This window comes from Herpailurus yagouaroundi, unplaced genomic scaffold (assembly GCF_014898765.1).
Source record: "Herpailurus yagouaroundi ecotype Mexico unplaced genomic scaffold, PumYag 182, whole genome shotgun sequence".
Lineage (NCBI taxonomy): Eukaryota > Metazoa > Chordata > Mammalia > Carnivora > Felidae > Herpailurus > Herpailurus yagouaroundi.
In genome coordinates this window covers 9,017,588-9,042,316 of record NW_024412413.1, presented here as the reverse complement: position 1 = coordinate 9,042,316, position 24,729 = coordinate 9,017,588, and the positions used below count along the sequence as shown (strand labels likewise).

Genomic DNA, 24,729 nt, shown 5'->3' with positions numbered 1-24,729 from the left:
CACCCCAGAAAGTAGACAGTGTCGTGTCTATCTTCCTTCACCCAGCGTCCACGGAGACCAGCCATCGATCCTGCCTCGTCGTTTCCTGAATTCCTCAACCGCAAGTTACCTGCAGCCATTCCTTTGAGCCGCCCTACTCTGAAATCTTGCTTTCCAAGATTACTTTCCTTCTTGATTCCTTCCAGCCTTCTCATTCCCTTTAATGCATCTACACTTTGGCCTCATCGAGACATCAGGTCCAATAATCTTTTTATTTTCTCGTTATCCATCACTTGAACCACTTTCTTGCTCCTCTCCTCTCCCCCCACCGCCATGGTCTCTGCTTTATCTGCTGCTAATTCCCAATCCAGGCAGACCTTTTCTGTCAAGGACCAAACTGTAAATATTTTAGGCTTTACAGGACCTACAGTCTCTATTACAACTTCTCAGCTCTGCTGTTGTAGCACAAAAGCAACCAAAGACTACATGGCAGCCAGTTAGTATGGTTGTGTTCCAATAAAATTTTATTTGCAGAAACAGGGGGTGACCACATTTGGCCTCAAAGCTATGGTTTGCAAATTCCTGTCCAAATCCTATTTCAATTCAAATATGCTTTCTCATTCCTACCCCCAGGCTGCTCAGCGCTATTGGAGAAAGCACAGATCCTGCAAATTAGGACCCCCACAAATTCTGGCTCTATCGCTCCATTGTACCCGTGTCTTATCAGCATCTTCTTCCATTCTCTAGAGTGGCTATTCCTAAATCTCAGCAGACCTTTCACTGCCTTTACACCACTTCCCCTCAGTCTGGGCAGGTGACCTCAGACGATCAGATATGGAGGCCACAACCTACAATGTGTGGCACATGAAGGCTCAATACATCTTAACTACTAAAACCTGCCAAACCCATCCCTCACACTCTGACACATCCCTTCCCCTCCTTCCTTACGGGCGCTCAGGGTAAGGTGAGTGTCTTTCTGTTCTGGATTCTAGCCCACTTGCCCCTGACTGTGCCCCATCTCAGGCTAGCCGCCCCCCCCTCCCCCACTTCACCTGCTCTGCTCTCCAATCCCCCACTTGGTTTCCTTCCCAGCAACAGCCCCTGATGAGCTAGCTCCCTGCCCCAGCTTCACCCCCCTCCACATCAATCCTCCACACTCCCCCCACCATAGAAATCAGTAATTTTTCTACAACACATTCAAAAAGCCACTCACGTGGCTTAAAACTTTTAGTGACTTGCATTCTCTTCAAACTGAAGGCCAAACTTTCTTAACCTGGCACACACAGCGCTTCGTCATCCGTCCTGGCGTCATTTCCCAGTGCTTTCTTCCATTACTTCTTCACGCACACTCTCCATGGCTGCTTTACTAAGCTGCTTTTGATTCACTTGTTGAATGTTGGGTACCTACTGTGTGCAAGGCACTGTGGTCGGTGCTGGGGCTTCAATAACCAACAGGCAGACGTGGTCCCTCCCTCAGGAAGGCGCCATCCCACTCGGGGAGTGGGGGAAACATCAGACAACTTCACGGATATGCAATCACATCCCACTCGAATGGCGGTACGTGCTAGAAGGATAATTACGGGTACCAAGACAACACAGAGTGGGAGGGGGATCTGAAGTAATCAAGGGGGTCAGGGAATCCTGTGGAATCCTGTGGAAGCTGAGCCCTGAAGGAGGAGTGCAGCGGGGAAGGGCTGGGTGGGAAGCGTTCTGGTCTGAGGGAACAATGGCGCCAAGCTGGTGAAGCGATTTGGTTTACTCGACAAGCGGAAGCATCACCAGGCTGCGGGGAGAGGCAGAAGCGAGACCGCGCAGGGCAGTGGAAGGCTAGCGACCTTCAGGAACAGGGCGACAGTCCGAGAGGTCTGCCGTCTCAGCGGGGGAGCAGCAGTCGTCAGGTCCTCTGGCCGCTCTGGGGAGAATGAACTGGAGCTCCCTAGGATCTCTTTGGTCTGTCCCAGCTGGGCTCTATTCCTCAGCCTGCAAGGCCCTTTCTGGAAGGATAGGAGTTTCCTTGCTCCTGAGAATAAGCGAGGAACTCCTGGGTCCTTTTGGAAATAACCGGAGTGGATGTGGAGGGTTGGGAGGGGGCTGGGGGCTCGGGGCTCTAAAAGCAGAACTAAATAAAGGGGCGCCTGGGTGGCTCAGTCGGTTGAGCGTCCGACTTCGGCTCAGGTCATGATCTTACGGCTCGTGAGTTCGAGCCCCGTGTCGGGCTCTGTGCTGACGGCTCGGAGCCTGGAGCCTGCTTTGGATTCTGTCTCTCCCTCTCTCTCTGCCCCTAACCCACTCGCATTCTGTCTCTGTCTCTCTCAAAAATAAATAAACATTAAATAAATAAATAAAAGCAGAACTAAAAACATGGACACTGGGGGTGCCTGGGTGGCTCAGTCGGTTAAGCGTCCGATTTCGGCTCAGGTCATGATCTCACGGTTCGTGGGTTCGAGCCCCAAGTCAGCCCTCTGTGCTGACAGCTTGGAGCCTGGGGCCTGCTTCGGATTCTGTGTGTGTCTCTCTCTCTGCCCCTCCCCCACTTGTTCTCTCCCTCTCTCTCTCTCTCTCTCTCTCTCTCTCTCTCTCTCAAAAATAAACATTAAAAACAAAAACACAGACACTGGAGTAAAAATAGCAAACTTTTCTACGGCACTGGCCAGGTCCAGATCCTACCCTGAACACCTGATGTTTGCGAATTCAGGGACCCCCTCCGGCGGCCCCATTCCGTAGATGAAGACAGCGCCACGCAGAGGCCACGCAGCCAGTGGCTGGGCTGAGATTATGAACCCAGGCAGTGTGATCCCAGAACCTGAGCCGCTAACAACTATGCAATCCAGCCATTCTTTGTCCTCTGTTGTGATATATATTACATCTACTGTTTTAAAACAAAATACAGTAGGAAAAGTTTGCTTTAAACAGTCACATGCATTTTAAGAGTGAGAATAAAAATAAAATATACCGCGTTTTATATTTACCCACGTATTTTAGGATTGCCCACATGACTTCCCAGCTCCTCTGCCAGTACCGAAGCTCTCTTTTGATAACCTCAGGCCATGTGACTGAACAGTGCCCTCAGGGCCTTAATTTTGGCTACTGTATTTTTCAGCTCTGGAACTTTCGTTTCATTCATTCACTCTTTTTTAAAAAAATCCTTTAATGTTTATTATTTACTTTTGAGAGAGAGAGAGAGCATGAAGGGGGGAGGGGGAGAGGGAGACACAGAATCAGGCTCCAGGTTCCGAGCCATCAGCACAGAGCCCGGCACAGGGCTCGAACCCACGGACCGCGAGATCACGACCTGAGCTGAAGTCAGACGCTCAACCGACTGAGCCACCCAGGCGCCCCTCATTTCATTCTTTCTTCACAGATACTTGTATTCTGGTGAAATTCTCCATCCTTCCCTCTGTGCTCTTGATCATGTTAATCACAGCTATTTTAAAGTATTTATCTTACAATGTCAGTATCTAGCTTCTCTGTGGTTCTGCTTCTGTTGTCTGTTTTTCTCGTGTATTTTAAAAGCCAAAAACTTTGCATGAGAAATTATAGGAGCTCTTAAGCAAGGGCTTCATTGTCTTCTAGAAGACAGATGGAACGCAATACAATCCCTTTGCTCCACTTGGAGCTGGGTTTCGGCATTTGTGAGGGCTGTTCTAGTTCTGGTCTGTTCTCGCCCCTAGATGGGAGTTGTGATGCCTGGGGCGTGGCCTGTCGCAGGTCCCAGCTGAGAGCACGTTACTCACCAGAGCCACTCCAGTTTGGCAGACCCTGAGCTCCACCCTCTGTCTGTCTCCCAGAGCCGTGAGATGATGAGAACCTTTGCCCTCTAGAAGCTGCCTCCCCCTTAGCTTCTTGGCATCACATCCCTAACGTGTGCAACTTAGCAGGAGTAGGTATTTCAGTAAGAAATTGCACAAAGACTTCGGGGCTTTCTCCTCTGTGACTTCCTCTCCTGGCATATTCGCCCCTGGAGTCCCTGCCACCGGGGATGCCCCAAACTCCAATCCTATCTCTCAAGCTCAGTAAACAGTGGAGAGCCCAGGCCTCTGATTTTCCCTCAGTTTCCATCATCCTGCTCTGTGAATAGGCAAATGATCCATGGTGGGAAAACTGAGGTGAATGCGGGGCCAACTACAAGTAAACTAGTTTCCTACTTTGCTCACATCATTTCTGACACCAAATGTGGGTTCTGCACACCAAGGATTTCTCTAATTCTCTGGGGACACTAACTGGGTGTCCTATAATTTAACTCCATTCTGGCACTACCCAGAGTTAGTGCAAACACCACAGATGAGAGGCCCAATCCCTCAAGACCGTCCCCCACTTCAGTTGCCACTCACAAGTCTAGGCCTCACATATTTCTGACCTGCCGGCTATAAATTGAGGGATCCCATGATCCCCTCCTCGGGGCCGGTACTTTGCTACAATGGCTCACGGAACTCAGGAAAGTGCTTTGCTTCCTATTACTAGTTTGTTAGGAAGGATACAGCTCAGGAACAGCCAAATGGAAAGATGCACCGGACAAGGTATGGGGAAGGGCCCAGAGCTTCCATGCCCTCTCCGGGTGCACCAACCTCCCAGAAACTTCACGTGTTCGCCAACCTGGAGGCCCTCTAAACCCCACCGTCTGGGGATTTTTATGGAGGTTCCGTTACAGAGACATGATTGATCAAATCATTGGCCATTGGTGATGAACTCAACTTCCTTAGAGGTCAGTGGGTGGGGCTGAAAGTTCCAGCCCTCCACTGGCCTGATTGGTTACTCCGGCAACGAGCCCCCATTCTCCAAGACGCACCTCAACATAAACCCAGGTATGGAAGGAAGGGGTTTATTACAAATAACAAAAAGACTCTTCTCACTCCTATCACTCAGGAAATTCCAAGGGTTTTTAGGGGGCTCAGTGCCGGGAACCAGGGATGAAGACCTAATATATATTTCGTATTATATCACAGTGTCACAGTCCCCTTCCTAGGATCTTGACCCATCATGTGTTTTCTACCTCGGTTGTTTTCCAGGACTTCAAACCAGCTTTTAATAGTTTTCCAGCTTTAACCAGTATTTTCGGTGGGAGGGTTAGAACAATACTACCTACTTCATTATAAATGGAAGCAAAAGTCCTCCTTGCTCACTGGCTTTAGAGGAACTTCCAGCTAATTTTTATAATTAAGTATACTTGGTACACAGGCAGTGGCCAAAACTATTTTCAATGATCTTTCTGTGGTATTTGTGAAAGAAATGAACTCATAGTAACAACATTCCGGGGGACAGCCACGCACACAAACCGTCACAGTCATTGTAACCGGTACTAATTGGTTTCCACATCAACAGTCTCCGCAGAACAGTTAATTTGGTGACAGAAGTAAGAATCAGTTTATTTTTAGGCTATTCGATCCCCTAAAATTCTGGAAAGTGCAGCAAGGGGACTGTGCTATCATTCACTGACCTTACTGACACCAAAGTAAATTTCTTTAGCCTCACCATGTTGGCTTCCATTGTTTGTACTTTTGACCTGAGATTGAGGCAGTTTAGAGTATTTATATTAAAAGCTTTATAGTTATATGAGTTAGTAAGCATTATTGTACATAAGAACCAATAAAACGACTCAGTCTTGGAAAAGTGCACAAACAACTTATTCGTTTACTAATTAACTTTAAAGAAGAAAGCATAATTACGATGTAGGCTTTGGTAACTGATAGCCAACAATCTGGATTCCCAATTGGCTTTCTCCTTTACCATCAAGGCCCAAGAATACTGCAACCCTTTTAGTGTTTTATAGGACAGAATAAAGAAGAGATTCCCCACCATTTTTTGGGGGGACAATCAGTACACAACAACTTTAAAAAAAGGCCGCGTATGCACACACATACATGGTGTGTCTACACATCAATATACATAGTAACTCATTCCTTTTTATAAAGTGTCTTCATAGGTAACCTAAACGCCTAACAGGAAGCTCTTATTTAATGCTAGTTCTTTCTAATTTACTCGGAATCAGAACTGCTCAGAACTTGTGCTTCAACAAGTACTTGCGACCCCCAGGGATGAACTGCCTTTCAGCTCTTTAATAAAAGGGGTGCTTTTTCCCAAATGAGAAGTCCCTCTCTCTGGCTTGTAGGTTTTAACGCCACTGGATGGAGAGTGAAAGAAGGGAACCAGAAACAGAGACAGAAAGCACAGAAAAATAACAGAAGAACACTTCAGAAGAGCTGTGTGTGTGTGTGTGCGTGCATGCGTGTGTGCGCGCGCGCATGTGCGTGCACGCAGACTCACCCCATGTGGTTGCAGTCTTGAGGTTTTCCTCACCCACGTGGACAATGCTGGATTGTGTTGGCTTCTGGTAGTCCTTATTGCTTACCATCTCCTTCACTGGGTCAAATGTTTTGAATGAAGGAGAGACATAGAGCGTCTCTACAGAGGCCTGGTTACAGAAGGTAGAATCTGACTTTGACGTCCTTAAATTAGGGCTGACAAACTCTTCCTTATTCGATGACCAAAACGATGGTGAAGTTGTCAATGTGTCAAAGCTTTCTGCAGCTGACTGCTTTTCCAGAGGCATTTGCAAAGGGCTTTCGGTTACGGTGTTTGTGATGGTACTGCTGTCTGGTTTCTTGTCCAAACTCACATTTGTCGGCAGAGATGGGCTTTCTTCGGAGGGGGTAGGCACAGCGTCTGTAAAATAACAAGAACCATGATCAAAAAATACAACTGAAAACACTCTGTTTCAAATCCGTTGCAATTTTCTTTTTTCTTTTCCTTTAAAAAAAATTTTTTTTTTTACATTTATTTATTTTTGAGACAGAGAGAGACAGAGCATGAATGGGGGAGGGGCAGAGAGAGAGGGAGACACAGAATCCGAAGCAGGACACGGGGCTCGAACTCACAGACTGTGAGATCGTAACCTGAGCTAAAGTCAGACGCCCAACCGACTGAGCCACCCAGGCGCCCCTCTTTTCCTTTTTTTAAAGTAAGCTCTACACCACGCATGTGGCTTGAACTCATGACCCTGAGATCAAGAGCCACATGCTCCACGGATAGAGCCAGCCGGGTGCCCCCAAATCCATTGTAATTTTAATAATGGATTTTCTTTTTTTTTTAATTTGAGAGAGAAAGAGAGAGAGAGCAAGCAGGAGAAGGGGTCTGGGTAGGGGGAGAGAGAGAGAAAGAGAGAGAGAGAATCTTAAGCAGGCTCCACATTTGCCTGACATGGGCTCGATCTCTAACCCTGGGATCATGATCTGAGCTGAAATCAAGAGTTGGATGCTCAACTGACTGAGCCACCCAGGCACTCCTAAATCGGATTTTTTGATGCTATAACAGGATTCTCTATTTAGTTGTTTCTACTTTCTTACTATATTTCTCTTCTGCCTATATAAAGTATACCCCAGCTATTACTGATGCATTAGTCATTTGGTGGCCGCTTCTCTCTCTCTCTCCTCACTGAAGCACAAGGAAAGGAAAGCTTCAAATAACTTGTCTTTAAATATTTTTCTCTTCACCCACTTATCTGTCTCTGAAACCACTATATTTTTAGAACCTTCAAACGTTCATCTTTTACAAGATAAACTAGAGAAAATATGCCATATCATACTGGTCTATCCCTACAGAACCCCCAGCTACCAAAAAAAAAAAAAAAAAGGCCGTTTTCCCCTGTAATAAAAAAATGTCTTCTTGCCCTGGTGTCTACACAAAGCCCATGAAAGAAAACCCTGCTTTCGGTAGCAGAATCCTTTGTCTATGTGGGAGAAAAGAAGCAATCTTTCAGAGCCGTTGTGATGATTACCAAAATGTAAGTTCGTCAGGGCAGAATCTTTATCCATTTCATTCATTAATATCACCACAGTAACTAGAATATGACAAAGTACCAGGGATATAAGGGACAAATAATATTTATTACAAATAGAAGGAATTGAAAGGAGCTGATATTTAAGGTAGGTCTGATATAGGAAGACCTACTGAATCTATGACTTATGAGCCTGGTCCAAATTTCTAGACGCAAACTGTTACCAACACTCCGTGCTAGGGCTTGCTCTGAAGTAGTTTTACCTGAAGTTGGATATGGAAAGAAAGAAAAGTATTTTAAGAGATACAGTTGAGGAAGTTAGTGCGTCACGGGCTGGGAATGGGCAAAAGGAAGACTGAGCAGAAGCTCCCAGAAGAGGATACAGGAATTGTGTAATTCACTATCGAGTGTCTACGTATCACCATGCACACCACACAACACAGCCTCACAATGCACATTTATATGCCATCATCACCGCTGTCAGGCCCTGAGTCATTACAGAAACGCATTTTCATCCACAGTTGGAGGCCAGCCTGGGCGAAATGGCTGCTGGGACGCCACAGCATTAGACAATTCAGGACACGTGCCTCACTCCCTCCGTGGGGAGTTCCATTTCTCTCCAACCCTCTCACCTCCAAGCTCTTCCATCTTTTCAAACTGATTCCAGCAGCCTGTTCTCTTGCCCTGAACCTGTTCTTTCCTTTCCTTGCCCTCCCCTGTCATTGTCTTTCTCACCACACCCTGTCTGGGGCCCTGGATGTAGTCAGCCTTACACTTCCTCGTTCTCACCGGTCCTGCCCCTCCCGGCAAACAGGCCCCCCCGCAGAGGCCTTCTTAGGAGTTATCTTTGTGCCCCAGCACTGGAGAGTGTGACCCGTAGGAAGTGTTCAGCAAGCGCTTGTTAAGGAGAAGGACAAATAGAAGCACAAGGATAAAGAAAGAGAAAAAGTAGTGCCTTTGTTTTTAAAAAAGTCAAATCAAGTTACTAAAGAATCATTAAAAGGAAGAGTAAATCGGTAGGTGAAAATAACTTCTAAAATATCCCTAATTTGCATATGACTGAGTTGTAACTAGTTGGTAAAGGTTTCTGTTAAAGATGCGAATATATTTCCCGGCAGAATGCTAGACTGACTAGCGCCAAGCACATGTATACCTCACCATGTTTACATAAACGCGTTTCTTCAGAGTGGATTTTTGTCAAATATTTCCCCATTGGCTTCTATTTTACATCTGAGAGAAATCGGGGGAAAAGCATTTTTCTATAGTAACAGAGTCACCTTAACACTTAGCAATATGGACCGTAAGATAATTCAGAATGACAATGACTCTCTGATGGAAATATTCATAACAACACTCAATCTAAATCTCAAATCTGGGATGTATAAAGTCATCTAACAGCCATCATTTTATTTGCTTATTTTCTTATTTTTTTATTTTAAAGTAACCTCTATACCCAACATGTGGCTTGAACTCATGACCCCGAGATCAAGAGTCATATGCTCCTCTGACTAAGCCAGCCGGGTGTCCCTAGCCATTGTGTTAACGTTTAATACAAAAGCTTAACATTATAAAAGAAAAAATTATCTTCAAATTCAACGAAACAAACCAGACTGAAGTCTATCTATCCACCCTCTTTCCCATCTGTCCAGGAGAAACAGTCTTCTGGATGCTTAGACTTTGGTTTTTAGACTGGTAATCTTTTCAATGAGTAAAACACTATGATCTAAAAGAAGAAAGCATGACAACAATTCAAAAATAATGATTTAAAAACGATTTTTTGATAATGTTTATTTATTATTGAGAGAGAGAGAGAACGCGTGCGTGCAAGTACAAGCGGGGGAGGGGCAGAAAGAGAGGGAGACACAGAATCCGAAGCAGGCTCCAGGCTCCGAGCTGTCCGCACAGAGCCTGATGCGGGGCTCGAACTCACAAACTACGAGAACATGACCTGAGCTGAATGAAGTCAGTCGCCTAATGGACTGAGCCACACATGCACCCCTATTTTATTTTATTTTTTTTAATGTTTTTATTTATTTTTGAGACAGAGAGAGACAGAGCAGGAGCAGGGGAGGGGCAGAGAGAGAGGGAGACACAGAATCGGAAGCAGGCTCCAGGCTCCGAGCTGTCAGCACAGAGCCCGACACGGGGCTCCAACTCGAGGACCGTGAGATCATGACCTGAGCCGAAGTCGGATGCTTAACCAATTGAGCCACCCAAGCGCCCCTCAAAGTTTCTTTACCTTTATTACCATCTATTTCTCACCCTGCACCCCCAACACTGGACCACCCCCTCCGCTTCTCTATCTATTTCAATCCTATCAACTTCTCAAGGCCTCTACCTCGACTACTTCTGGAAACCATTTCCAATCACACCTACCTAATCCTTCCCCTCTCTCAATAATAAATATTAGTTTCTGTAAACTCATTTTTTTTTCCACCTAAGAATATGCTGTACACAGCCTATCACACATCGTACTAACTTCCCACATTCTGACTTTAGAGCCTCGACCATGCTTTAGCAGGTAGGATGTCTGCAAAGGTGAGTTAAATAGGATAATTTATAACTTATCTAATATAAGTGTTATATGTGGATTTTGTGTATAATAATGTACAGTGGATGTAAAGGCTAAAAATTAAGATTAAAGATTAAAGATTTTAAAGAATAAAAATTAAAGATTAATCAAGAAACACTTGTTGAACATCTACTGTTTGCACTGGACTGTATTTAACTCTGCAGGCACGTAAGTGGAAGTCATAGTTCCTACTGTCAACGAATGTTAAGATCAAGCATGGATTTTACATAAGCAGATAGGTAGGTAGGGAGAGAGAGAGAGAAAGAAGGAAGGAATATATATACATATACGTGTATACCTACAAAAGTATACGGACAATAAACACATAGAAATAACTAATGATACAAGTTACCAGTTAAATTTCACAGTGTCTAAGAGGTTGTAGTTTCTCAATAAATGAGTAAACGTGAAGAATAAATGTGTATAATACAGTAGATAATAATACAGTAAATTTGTATAATACAGTAAATATTCTGTATCTGTAGGATACAGTTTCAGATCGGGTTCCCCTAGAAGCAGACTTGGATGCAGGGAGCATCCTGCAAGTCTGAGAAAAAGACTTGGATGCAGGGAGCGGGTTTGGCCGTCAATCCCGAGGGCACGAGTGAAGGAGTGGGCATGGTGAAACAGAAAAGGGATCAAGTCAATAGAGCGTACTACTGACCAGATTACCATGGTGCGCAAATGAGGTTCGATCCCGCGGGGTGCTGCAGGGTTGTCCTTTCAGGAATGGGAAGGCGGAACACGAATTCAGAGACTCTCGCCTTCACTGGCTGAGGGTTGCGCTCACTAGTGCTAAATCTGGGGCGCGTCTAGGTGGTCTCGCACTTAGGCCGAACAGGTGGTGTCTGGGCTCCAGAGGAAACCCCAGTAGAGGACACTCGCGGTGGATAGGGGGACTGGTCACCAGGGCTGCCGCTGAACTCAGAGGTAGGCCAAGAGAATACGGGGTGGGGGCATTAACAGCATTTGCTACAAGACATATTCATTTCTCAGTTTTCCTTTCCCCATACCCACTGGAATGACAGAAGTGGCACAAAGAGGTCCAGACCTAGGACGGCAAATAGAACAGGAGAGAAGAGAGGACAACAGAAGATGGGCGATGTCAACACAGTTGGAAAAGGAACCATGGACGGAGCGAGGAAGCAAACCCCAAATACCTGCAGAGGGGAAGCCAGTGTGGAGGAGATCAGCTCTTACCACAGAGCTCCAGAAAGTCTCAGGAGTGGGAGGAGGGGGCGCCCTGGAAGGCTGGGACCTTGTGCCTCGTTATTTTGGGGAGAGGACCTTCTTTCGTACAAACAGTGGGAGGTGTTGTTGTTTCCTGGACGTTCAAATAACTGCAGAAGAGTGTGGATGGGCTGTGCTCGTTATTGAGCTATTGTCTCTTGGCTTTGTGACGCTGGGGACGGGGCACCACAAGGCACACCTCTGCTTTGCTGCTTCATTTTGAACTACGGTTTTTCCAGAACTATATGACCCTACTATACTTTCTTTCGGTTCTTCAAATAGCCACGTTTCCTCTTTCCACCAAGCCTTCACCCATGCTGTTCTTTGTGCCTGAAATGCTCTTCTTCTTCTTTATACCCAACTGATTTCCGGTTCCCAAGGTTATTTATGTCCAGTAGGTGGGCATATCTCTGTGTTTTTGCTTGTGCTGCTCTCTCAGCCTAGAATGTCCTCCAGCCCTGCCCTTCCCCTCTATCAAAAATGGTTTCATTTGTCCAACCCCAATTGAAATACTACTGCTTTTGTTAAATACCTTTATCCTCCAAGTTAAAACGAATCCCTCTTTTCTTTGCTTTTGCATAATTCAATGTGAATATTCATATTTTTCACTTAGTTCATTGTTTCAGAGATTAGTCACTCGTTTGACAACTATTTATTAAGTACAAGGATGTGGCAGGCACTCTTCTAAGCTTTGTAACACTAGTAAAAACTTTGTTGTTTATGACTCATTATAATTTGTTTACAGATCCATCGCCTCCAGGAGACTACAAACTCCTTCAGGGCAAACATCTTGATTTCAGCTCTGGTCATGAGGTCATGATCTCAGGGGTTCGTGAGTTGGAGCCCGCCTAGGCTCCTAGGGCTCGGGGCTGACAGCGGGGAGCCTGCTTGGGATTCTGTCTCCTGCTCTCTCTGCCCCTCCCCCACTTGCTCTCTACCTCTCTCAAAATAAATAAAAACAAACTAAAAAAAAAAAAAAAAAAAAAAGAAATGAAAAGTCTGGTAGAACCTGCTGTACCAAGTGGCTTTTTACTGACAATTCTAATGGTTCATAAGTGTAAGTGACTGAAGTTTACCTTGGGGTCACTCCTCTCCTCCCTGGTGTCACTTTTAGAGATGCAGGGCCATGTGGAGGAGGACTGAGTCATTAAGTACACAACTGGCCCATTGTCTTTGCCTATCTGTCTCTTCCCAGAAGGGCTTCGGGGTAGATGTTTTCTTGGAGCCATATAAAGGATGCACAACATTTATGGAAAAATTTCTGAACTCCGCGGGAACTCCTGGGGATTTGCTGGAGAACAGCAATAAATATTAACTCTATATGGTTGAATACAAAGCACAGAAATGTATACCCTGCAAACACAAAAACAATTGTTTCGTGAGGGCCTCCCAACTTACTCTGGGAGAGAATTTCTCTGAATTCCACTAAAAAGCAGAGAGGACTACAGAGTGAATTAATTTGGTTGGCTTGCTTTATCAGGTTTCTCATTTTCTTTCAATTTAAAACCTGCATGTCAAAGAGCTTTGTTCTCAAGTATCTGTCTGGCAGACTCCGGGGTGAGAAGCTCAGTATTAAATTATGAGACTGTCCCCGGTTTTCTTTATTGTACAGTGTTTTACACCTGCCAATATACTTGATTAATGCAAAACAGGACCTCGACACATCGGTCATTGTAAAGCTGGTTTGATTACTCTTGATCGTTATCTTTAGGAAGAAGCTTATTCCCTGTGTAAGGCATCAGACTGCAAATTTAAATACAGACTATCACTAAGATGTCTGCAGTAAGGAAAAGGAAAAACAAACCAAACCAACCAACCAACCAACCAACCAAACAAACAAAAAAATGCATCACCTCTCCATGCTCTGAGCCTAAGGACAAAAGAGAAGAGCTATGTTGGCGAAGGTACAGAAAATGTTTTTGCTCATTTGGAGACGATGATGAGATCATTTTTGAAATGGAACATTGGATTTAATTCCGGGTTAAGAGACTTTGCCTACAGGTAGGAATATTCTGTACTGGTAACTCTTTTTTCAATTTTCAATAATTCCCCTGCCTCGTTTCAGGTACTGTAATCATTGCATATTATTTTATATTCCATTATATGGTGACTCTGATAATGGGTGTTAATTCCAGCCCAGCGATTGCTGTGATCAATTCTCCTGCTGGTCTGACGCACGGTATCCAATTACAGCTCCAAGGCGGAGAGCTGGCAAGCGTGACAAAAGGTGGATGCCAAAATAGGTCTTTCTGGAGCTTAAAAATGTGTAGCCGAAGGAGCTTCTACTTTTGCAATTATTTAATCAAAGGACATAGGATCTGACGATAATAGGTCTATTTTGCTAAGAGGCCACAGTTATAAATTATTAATATAGAGGAGTGATTTGAATTGCTCATTAATATATTGGTTTAAAGTAGACAAGCCACTAATTTTAAGGTGGATGTGAAACTTGAATAACATGTTTGACATGAAAATCTTAGTACGGTTTTCTTACAGTGTACGCGCGAAACCTCAAATCATCATAATACGTTAGAACAGCTATATTCTCCCTCTGACCCATGTTAAGTGTGCGCGCACACACAGGTGCAGGCTCTGCAAGTTTCACTTCATCATATATCACTGCGTTTAACTGCAGAATATAGTGTACCCAAGTTTTACAAAGAGAAAATATTTTGGAAAGCATGGCTATGAAATACGGCAAGTATATTTACTACTTCTTTCAATATAAATTTGCGATAATGGTTTAACTTCTAAGAAAACAGAGACACGGGCATATCTAAAGGTACTTTTCTTTAAAAGCCTCTTCAATAGACAACCTACAACTTACAGCTTCTCTTTTAAAACAGGCTCAATTCTTTTTTTTTTTTAAGTTTACCTTTTTTTTTTAAATTTTTTTATTATTTTTTTTAACGTTTATTTATTTTTGAGACAGAGAGAGACAGAGCATGAACAGGGGAGGGGCCGAGAGAGAGGGAGACACAGAATCGGAAGCAGGCTCCAGGCTCTGAGCCATCAGCCCAGAGCCCGATGTGGGGCTCGAACTCACGGACCGCGAGATCGTGACCTGAGCTGAAGTCGGACGCTTAACCGACTGAGCCACCCAGGCGCCCCCAGGCTCAATTCTTTAAATTAAAACAAAAAGTTTAAAAAAAGATTTAGAAGGCAAATCCTATTATTTCTTAGAGAATACGGTTAATACTGTTAGATTTTCTGAAGACGTCTATTCTGTAAAACATATCATCAAATGAAATAAACGGATCATTCTTCAAAAATTAAAAAATGAAAAAATAAGTAGGACGGCCGAAGACTCTCAGGCCATGAAAACGGATCATGGCGAATGGATTATGAAATAGGTACGGGGCGCTCATGATTACATTTTATGCCATAGTTACGGTTCCCCCCATAATAAAAATCCAAATATCCCTTAATAGATCATCATTATGGAAACTGAAGCTGAACAGGTCTTTGGGAAACTAGTGCTCATTACCTATCTCAGTGTTGCCTGCTGTTTGGGCTAGAGGTTAAATGGAAATTGGCCTCTCGCACACGAGGGTCTCCTGCTCTACAGAGCCCACTCCAGGCAGGTGCCTGAAGACCTAAGTGTTTGTGACCATCAGACCGATCCATAGAATGCCAATAAAACCCCGCAGGGCACCGGAGGAGAAAAAAAAAATGAAAATAAATTGGTCAGAGGCTCAATTCTGACATGAATGAAATACATGAAACGCTCGAAGTGGTACCTGGCCCACAGATACTCTATATAGTTCCTGGCCGTTGTTATGATGGAGCGGTCTGAAGGCGTTCCCGCCATGGCCGTGACTAGAGGCAGACGGGACGTTGGATGTCCCAGGCACTCTCCCTCCCCCCCCCCCCCACCAAAATTCCTGTATAGGTAGACCACGGGCAGGATGCAGGTTCTCTGTGCCCACTGTTCTTAGAAGGTGGTATTTGAGACCAAGAGAACTGGTGTTCTGTGGAAAGATGATGATGAACAACTGTAATTCGCAAACGTTTTCCCTCGTTAGATGCACAGAACAATGAGAAACTTTTACTTCAATGCAGTGTAAAAATCTTGTCTAAGTCTGCAACACAGCAACGCACCTGAGAATATCATTTACGCTGTCAATTCAGATGAAGTATTATTTCTCCTGAAGTAAGGATGCTCTATTTTCCACACTAAGCTGAGAAAAAAAAAACTCACCTATTAAAACTTCGTATATTATAACATATACGTCCCTTTGGAACACACCTTCCCGAATACCTAAAAGGACACGTGCCATTTCTCTGTCCCCAGGCAGGATCGGAGTGTGGTCCTTGTTCTTAGAGCTCTTCGCTTATGTTTTTATTATATGACTTACAGCACTATCCTGTAATTTACCTATTAATGTTTCATTTGCTCTTTTTATTCCAGCACCTTCCACATATTTTCATTTGTTCGTTTATGCAACAAATATTGGGGATGGCGCAGTGCCCGAAAATACAAAAGCCACCAGAATTATCCCAGCAAAACCTGTCACCATTGCAATTCGTTGGAATTACAAAACACAGAAGACAGATAACCATAGATACACTTAATACGTTTAAGGAAATAATACAAGCTTGAAAATATAAGCAAGGAATAAGATTATAAAAACAGACCCAAGCAGAAGATCCAAGTAGAGGTTGTAAAAGTGAAAACTAGAATGGCTGAAATTACAAAAATAGTTGGTTTTTTAAGCAGCGGGTTTTTCCAACGTTTATTTATTTTTGGGACAGAGAGAGACAGAGCATGAACGGGGGAGGGGCAGAGAGAGAGGGAGACACAGAATCGGAAACAGGCTCCAGGCTCCGAGCCATCAGCCCAGAGCCCGACGCGGGGCTCGAACTCCCGGACCGCGAGATCGTGACCTGGCTGAAGTCGGACGCTTAACCGACTGCGCCACCCAGGCGCCCCTAAGCAGTGGGTTAACTCTAGCTGAAAAGAAAATTAGGAACTGGAAGATAGGGGCGAAGAAATTATTTAAAAATACGGCACAGAGATCAAAGTGAAAGAAAATCTGGGCGTGAGGGGAGGCAGTATGGCGGATGGAGTATTCTCCCACTGATGCCATGTCTAGTCAGAGCGCAACCCTCCTTCCGGTCTCTGATGGACCCCCCCCCCCCCCCCGGGCGGCCACCGCATGTCAGCCATGCTGAATCCCTCAAAAGAGTCCCCCCACACACCTGGTGCTATCACACCTCTGGGCTTTTGCACTGGCTGCTCTCCCTTCCTGGCCTACTCTTCTTCTCATCTGGAGGTTGAATTTGATCTACTGATGGGACAAAGCTCCCTCCTCCGAGCTCCGCTCTATTCAGTGTCAGAACAGAGGAAGGGCAATACGAGACAAGTGTCTATCTCTTCCTCATCGGGCCGCTGTTGTGATCACGTATCTCTTGGCAGCTGCCGTTTCTTTGGCTAACGTGGCCATCCCCGGCCGCTCTACAGCAGGCACCCGAATGCTGGTTCTCTTGTGAAGTGAATATGAGAGGCTCTTCAGCGCACCCTGGGGAGCCCCCTAACCACACCATTCCCTAATACAGGACATCCAGGTCTGGTTCAACTTACTCGAACCACCTCCCTGCTGCGCCCTCCCTACTGGGACTTACGGTGTTTGCATCTAGCACCTTGGGCCTGGAACACATTTGACTCCCCCGGGCCCCTGCTCCTCTCCTCTCCTGGGTGACTGACTGCTACTGTAGAGAGTTCCCAACTGTTAAGTTCATGGTCTCCATACCCCCTGGGTCCTCAGGAGTGTCCAGGAATCCTTTCTGCGTGTCCTTTCTCTCCCATTCCTCTCAGAGACAATTCCAAACTTTCCCGGCTCTCCTCAAAGCTCCCTTGTCAACTAGACCTTTCTCTTACTTTTAGTAGATGACCTTCTCCCCTCTTCGTCAAGATAAGAGAGGTTTTTCAACTGATTTGTTTCAGCTTCTCTCCCTCTCTTCAGCCAACTGAACCACAATCCACAACCGTTCCTCACACCCTTCCCTTCGGTCTTGAGGGTCTGAGACCCTTATGCCTACTCAGGCCGGTCCTGCCATCTGTGTCACCGAAACACCCACTCAAGTGGAACCTAGTCTCCTTTATTTTAAATATTTCTCTGGGCCTTTCTGCTAGTGTCTCTCTGTCTTGCTCCCCCCAGCCAACCACACTGAAAAACAAATTTATTTTCTCCCTCTGAATTAATTTCCCTCTTTCCTGTTCAACTCCTCAAAACACCACAGTCTGGCTTCCATTCCTACTTCTTGACTGATGCTGTCCTGTCTGAGGACCACTGACCTTTTCCACCGCTAATTCCAATTTCCAGTCCTAGGTCACAGGACATCCCTGTGTCATTGAAGATTGGTCAGTCTCTCCCCACTCTGCACCCCTGGGAGCGATAACGGTGCACAGGACCAGGACCAGCAGTGGAGGTGACCAGTTTCTGGATATACGCTGAACGAGAGCTGCTATGAAAGGAAGCTCGGGGGTGACGCCAAGGTTTGCAGGGATGACGCATCTCTATTCCGGCTGCCTGTTTGTGACACCGTCCTCTTTGCCGTTCTACAGGTTCATTCTAATACGTGAGTTTGCAAGTGTTTGTAGTTCTTTATCCTATTTGGTATATATTATGCTCCCCGTATCTTTAAATTCATGCCTTTCATCAGTTCTGGAAAAATGATCTCCTATTATCTCATCAAAGAGTGCCTCCCACTGGCTGTACGAAACTTCCCGACTTGCCATTTGTGCCTCAGCTTAAAAAAAAATACTTTCCATCTTCTTGGCCTCCTTGCAGCATTCTGGGGAATTTCTTCTGCTACACATTCCAAGTCACTACTTCTCACTTCGGTTTGATCAAATCTGGTGTTTAATCCATCCACATCCACTGAATTTTTACTTTCAAACAAGTTTATTTTTCCTTTCCAAAAGTTTTATTTGGTTATTTTTCAAATGTGTCTAGTCATCCGTCCCTTACTGATTCCATCTTTTTTTTTCCTTTAAACATTTCATACTCAGATAATATTCTATCGCCAATAGTTCAAATCTGAAATCCTCAGAGGCTAAACCTGCTGTCTGCATCTTTGTAGACTCAGTCATGAAGGCTTATTCTCTTGTGTTTCCGATCGTGACATCAGGTTGAGGTTAATCTGTAAGAGTCTTGGGTCTCAGTGGGGCCTCCAGAAAGGATCTGTATTTTTGTCACACCTAAAGCCAGTGCAGCCCCCTTGAATGCTCCACTTAAAGCCAAGTTTGAGGCTCTGCTTCCTCCCTGCTGTGGGCTCCAGCCTGCGGTCTCTGATCTCTGATCGTGATGATGTCAGCATTCGCCTTCGGGGAAAACCTGCCTTTGGAGTCCTTCACACCCACAGCTCCCTGCTCCAATCAGGTTCCAGCTCTTGGGTTTAGACACGTGGGGTTTGTTCCGGTCTGCCCTCGAGATTTCCCTTAGTTCCCACGAACCCAACAATGTATTAAAAGGTAGCTTTTATCCAGAATCTAGGTTGGAGGCTCTTCAGAGTATCTAGTCCACCACACTACTGAAAATGTAAGAAGTCAGGAGTATAGTTTTTATCCCATAGATGATGAAAAGCCACTAAAGGCTGTTTTGAAGATTTGTGTGTTATACAGATCTCTGTGGAGATTATGTGGCAGACAGGAGCGAGGCTCGGGCCAAAAGATCAGCGACAAAGGTGTCCTAATAGTGCAGGTGACAGATGACAAGAGCCCACAAACTAGGGACAGAGATGACAGTTAAGATAAGATCATCATAATTTAGTGATTGAATATTTCTGAATAATTAAGCTTTTTCCAAGTTTGTAGGTAGCAGAGGACTGGTAGCTATCATTATCAAAGTATTAAGGACTCCTTTCTGGGTTTTTCTTCTCTAAGTCAAATGAATCAAATACCTCCAAGGAAGCAAAATGCCCTTTTCATCTATATTTATTCAAAGCATTTGACCTTGGCAGGAGCCACACTAAGCTCTCGAGATTTGTAACTGCTGTAGCCCTTTGCTTGGCTTGTCTCAAGCCCATACTGCGTGCTGATCCAAAGTATAAAAGACACCTGCCGCAAACCCTGAGGCACTTCTAGAATATCTTCGTAGTGCAGTAGTGCTGTCGTCCCTTTCCCATCCCCCCACCACACTAGCACAAGCACGTGCCTGTGTGCGCGCGCGCGCACACACACACACACACACACACACACACACACACACATCTTCCAAGAGGGAAACAAAGGACATTTACAGGAGTCTAATCAACCCATCAGAAACCAGGTCATTCATTGTCTACTTCACCCAGTCCTCTCAAGCATCCACACTCCGTTGTAAGGAGGACAGCAATATGAAGAGGAAAAAAATCAAGCGCCACTGTTTACATTTTGTTCAAACTGCTAACTTCAGGGAAACTGAAGCTGTGGTGTGAACATGTTGGGCATGCTGGACTGTCATCAACAACAAGGGTAAAGAGATGAACCGCGAGATTGCTCTCGGGAGGGTATTAAGGGATTGGGCACGTCCGGTGATGACCTACATTTGAGGTTTGTGGTGCCTCTTTTTTTTTTTTTTTAATAGTAATGGGATGCTCGGATATCTGATATGCACAGCAGACATACAACCACCATCCAGAAACCACAGTTAGAATTTTTAAAAAATTAGGTGTTTCAAGGAAAGAGAGACTGATTAAAGAAGTAGGAAAAACAATCATCTAAGTGCCAATTTAGTTACTTTAGTGTACTGATATCCAGGATTTCCAGAAGGCAGGGATTTAAATAGATGTCTCATAGGCACCTCAAATGTAACATATCCAAGATGCAGCCCTTAATATCCCCCAACCCGTTCTCTCCCCACCGCCTTTCCCTTCTCACTAAACGACATCACACACTCACTTCCCAAAGGCAGAAAACTAGGAGTCATCCTTGTTCCCAGACTCGTCCTCCCTCCAACAACCAGTCGTCAGGAGTCCTGGGGACTGAACTCCAAAATATATCTCAGATCTGCACACTCTTCTCCATAGCCGCTGCCTCCGCTCTCAGTCATGGTCACTTGGACAGTCTACCTAGGTTCTCCATCGATCTTTCTGCTTCTGTCTCCCCCCCATAATGCATTCCCCGGCAGTTTCTATTTAAGTAAATAACAAATCAGATTACGGCATCCCTGTGCTTCAAATGTTCCCACTGTGCTCAGAATTCGGTCTGAAACTCCTCCCTCTGACTACACCGTGGTCCTGCGTGACATGGCTCCTGTCTGCTTTTCTCTGATCTCCACAAGCACCCCCGTCCCCTCATTTGCTTGCAATTCTAGGAGCAAGCTAACCTTTCCTCCTGCCCCGGAGCTTTTGAACTCGCTGTTCCCTCTGCTTGAAATGATCCTTCCAGGCTGCTTCGTCCTTATTTCACAGCACATCATCTCTGTGTAGGGGCCTTCTCTTGCTACCCTAACTAAAGCTTACATGCTCCCATCGCTTCACCGAAGCTCCTGTTCATTTCCGTAACAGCACGTAGTACAATCTGTAATTATACCTTCACCAGAAGTTCCTTGAGGCACACAGGGCCTGCCATGCTCGCAGCCATAGCTTCATGCCTACCACCAGGGTCTGACACATGCTACAAACTCGTTGAATTAAAACCTGTTGAATTAAAACCAAATTTCTCAATCTTCCCTTCTAGAATTTGACTACTGTTGAGCAACCAATACCTAGTTGCCAGTAGCTATTTTGGTTTCTGCTTCTAAAAAGCTGAACAATCTCTGGGGTTTTGCCCTAATTTAGAGAGTTAGCTTACTAAGTTGGGGTCCAGGGAACCTCCAGCTTTACAATCAATAAGAATTACAGCAATACTCCTGATTAGAATTAAGATTAACAGGGGCGCCTGGGTGGCTCAGTCGGTTGGGCGTCTGACTCCGGCTCAGGTCATGATCTGACAGTTCGTGTGTTTGAGTCCCGCGTCGGGCTGTGTGCTGACAGATCAGAGCCTGGAGCCTGCTTCGGATTCTGTGTCTCCCTCTCTCTCTGCACCTCCCCTGCTCGTCTTCGGTCTCTCTCTCAAAAATAAACAAACATTAAAAAACAAAAAAGATTAACAAATCACGTGGCCTTATTGAATAGAATTCTGTTTCAACAGAGAATCAGCAATATTGAGCATTCCTTGTATGTCTCATTCCATCTTTACCCTGAGGACACCCTGAAGCCTCCACTCTTCTGTCAGCATCTTACCAATTTCTGACTCATCCAGTATTCAGTTCAGTAAAGATGAACAGAGCGCCCACTCTGTGTTAGGCGCCGTGCTAGGAACCGGTGCTAGAGATATAGTACCGGGAGTCAGAGTGTCCCTCCCCACAAACTGAATCCCCAAGGCCCTTCGCCAAGCATAGTCACCTAAACACGAAGCCATGATGCCCAAGAGAGAGTGTCATGATGGGTCAGAGATGAAGACTTCAATTAAAAACAAAAGCCAGATAAGCCTGTCGCAGACGGAGTTTGGAGGGAATATTGGTTCAGCCTGTCTCTCCCTCCCTTACCCCTGTAGGCGTCTACCACAGACTAAAGAACCTCTGAGGGAGGAGACGAACAGAAGAATCAAGAGTTGGGTACTGGCAAGGAGGTCTTGTACCCTAAGCCCATGCCGGGCACAGTCATGGGAGTTGGGGAGGCGAGGGCGAGGCCGGTCCTCCACCTATCCAACAAGTAGTTCTAGAGCCCTTATGGCCACCTAGCCACCCTTCTAGGCCCTGGGCATCGGCATCAGCATCAGCATCAGCATCGGCAGTGAAGAGAGGAGAAGAAAATTCTTTCCCTCGTGCTGCTTTCATTCTGAGCACGAAGAGGGTTTCTGCTTGGGCCCCAGGTGGAGCCTGGAACAGCGAGCGACACTTAGAATCCCCCCATCTGTCTTTACCTCCCGCCAGCGACACAGGACGGAAGCAGAAGAACAGAAATGCAGGTGGGGGGTGGGGGGCAACCGCCCAGAGGTCCCCACTCCGCGCGAGAGAGGTGTGGGAAGCATCCAGCGGTGTGTCAAGGCTGCGGACTCAGCTGGGGGATCGAGAGAGAGGGAGAGTGGCAGAAGCGAAAGGGCCTCGCCATCGGGGCAGCGAGGACGGCGAGTGCACGGCCTAACAACTTTACTCCAGGGCGCTGCTATTAAGATGCCCGCGGACACCGGCAGAACGAGACGTGGACAGAGAACGGTGGCTTCCCCTCAGCAGAAGGCAGTGTGAAGAGGTGCCCATCCCCAAAGCCGCGAGGCTGAGCTGGTCCCCGAAACTCGGATGCCGTCCTCGAGAAGAGGGAGGAGAAAGGGAAATCCTGAAGCGACCGAGTGTAAGGCAGAGATGGCTGAGAAAACAAAATAACCAAGGTTATCTTTTCTGTCATCGGAGAAATTTAAGATGATTTTCCGGCACACTGGAGGTCACAGCTTGAAAATACCGTGCCGATGGCTCAGGGGTGAATAAGAACCACCTCTGCCTTTGAGGGTCTCTTCCACCTCCCAGATGGCCCTCTGTCTTTCTTCACCAGCTCTTTAAACTCCCCACGAAGAAAGCCACTCAGCTCTCTCTGCCCTCCAGACTTTCCTCCCTCTGAAACTCACTAACCACCTTGAGTAACAGCATCTAGAAACCGGGGAGAAATCATCCATGCTGCGCCTCTGGGCTCCTGCCACACCAGAGACAGATCCTGGTTTCAGACCAGACTTGAAGTGATACGAGAGGAAAAGCTAAATAAATACTCTCTGGGCCAGCACCAGTGCTCATGCGCGAAGTTCCCTCTTGACGTCCTTGAGCATGATCGCAAGTTGTATGTGTTTTGAGCACTTCCTGCTAAAAGCAGGAATAAACAGACTTTCTTTAGCTAATGTTACAGTCAAGTGTCAACTAGGGATGAGGAAAATTCTACAAAATTTCAAACGTTTATTTATTTGACAGAGAGGGAGGGAGAGAGCGAGCATGCACGTGCACACGTTAGTGGGGGAAGGGCAGAGAGAGAGACAGAGAGAGAGAGAGAGAGAGAGAGAGAGAGAGAGAGAGAGAGAGAATCCTAAGCAGGGTCTGTGCCCCAACATGGGACTCAATCCCACAAACCGTGAGCTCATGACCTGAGCCAAAATCGAGAGTCGGACGCTTAACTGACTGAGCCACCCAGGTGCCCTGAAAATTCCACAAAATTTCAAAAGATGACTCTGATGGTAGTGAACCTCGTCAGTGAACTTGGAATACACCCATGGGCGGCTCGTGCTGCCCTTCTTTTACAAAACTACGACAGCTCTTCTCTGAAGACACTTTTGAAGCGTATGCAAAAAATACAGGCAGAGAGCACTGCGAGGAGGACTATATTCAATTTAGGAGCATTTCAATGACCCTTGTTTAGCCAACAAATATCTAGTGGACACTTACTATGTGCTAAGCACTGGGTTAGAGGCAGAGAATAAAATGATGAACAAGACACAGACTTTTCTCAAAAAAGAAAAAATCATAGTCAGATCGATAGAATAGAATAGAGAGCCCAGAAATAAACCCACGCATACAATGGTCAATTACTTTACTACAAAGTAGGGGCTCCTGGGTGGCTCAGTCGGTTAAGCATCTAACTCTTGATTTCGGCTCAGGTCATGATCTCACGATTCGTGAGTTCAGGCCCCATGTTGGGCTCCATGCTGCCCGTGCAGAGCCTGCTTGGGATTCTCTGTCTCCCTCTCTCTCTCTCTCTGTCTCAAAATAAATAAGTAAACTTAAACAATTTTACTATAAAGCAGCCAAGCATATACAATGGGGAAAGGACAGTCTCTTCAGTATATGGTGCTGGGAAAACTGGACAGCAACGTGCAGAAGAATGAACCTGGACCAGTGTCTCACGCCATACACACACTAACTCAGGATGGCTCAGAGATTTCAACGTAAGACCTGAAACCATGGCACTCCTAAAAGGAAACGTAGGTGGCAAGCTCCGTGACATCAGTCTTGGTGGGGATTTTTTAAATTTGACACTAAAAGCAAAGGCAACAAAAGCAAAAGACAAGAAGTAACAAGTGTCGGTGGAGATGTGGAGAAAAAGGAACCTTGTGCACCGTGAGTGGGAAATTAAACTGGCGACTGCACTGTGGAAAACAGTATGGAAGTTTCTCAAAAAAATTAAAAACGGAACTACTGTATGATTCAGCAATTCCACCTCTAGGTAGTTATCT

General features: G+C 45.6%; 1 protein-coding gene across 8 annotated transcripts in view; it reads right to left on the bottom strand.

Moving 5' to 3' along the window:
• ENTHD1 (ENTH domain containing 1) overlaps positions 1–24,729 on the bottom strand; it is a 104,101-nt gene that overhangs the window by 6,214 nt on the left and 73,158 nt on the right. For all 8 annotated transcript variants that reach the window (XM_040490769.1, XM_040490768.1, XM_040490767.1 and 5 more), the window contains one exon: positions 6,241–6,639. In XM_040490769.1, coding sequence (XP_040346703.1) covers positions 6,241–6,639 — 399 coding nt within the window. The remainder of the gene's footprint in view (positions 1–6,240; positions 6,640–24,729) is intronic.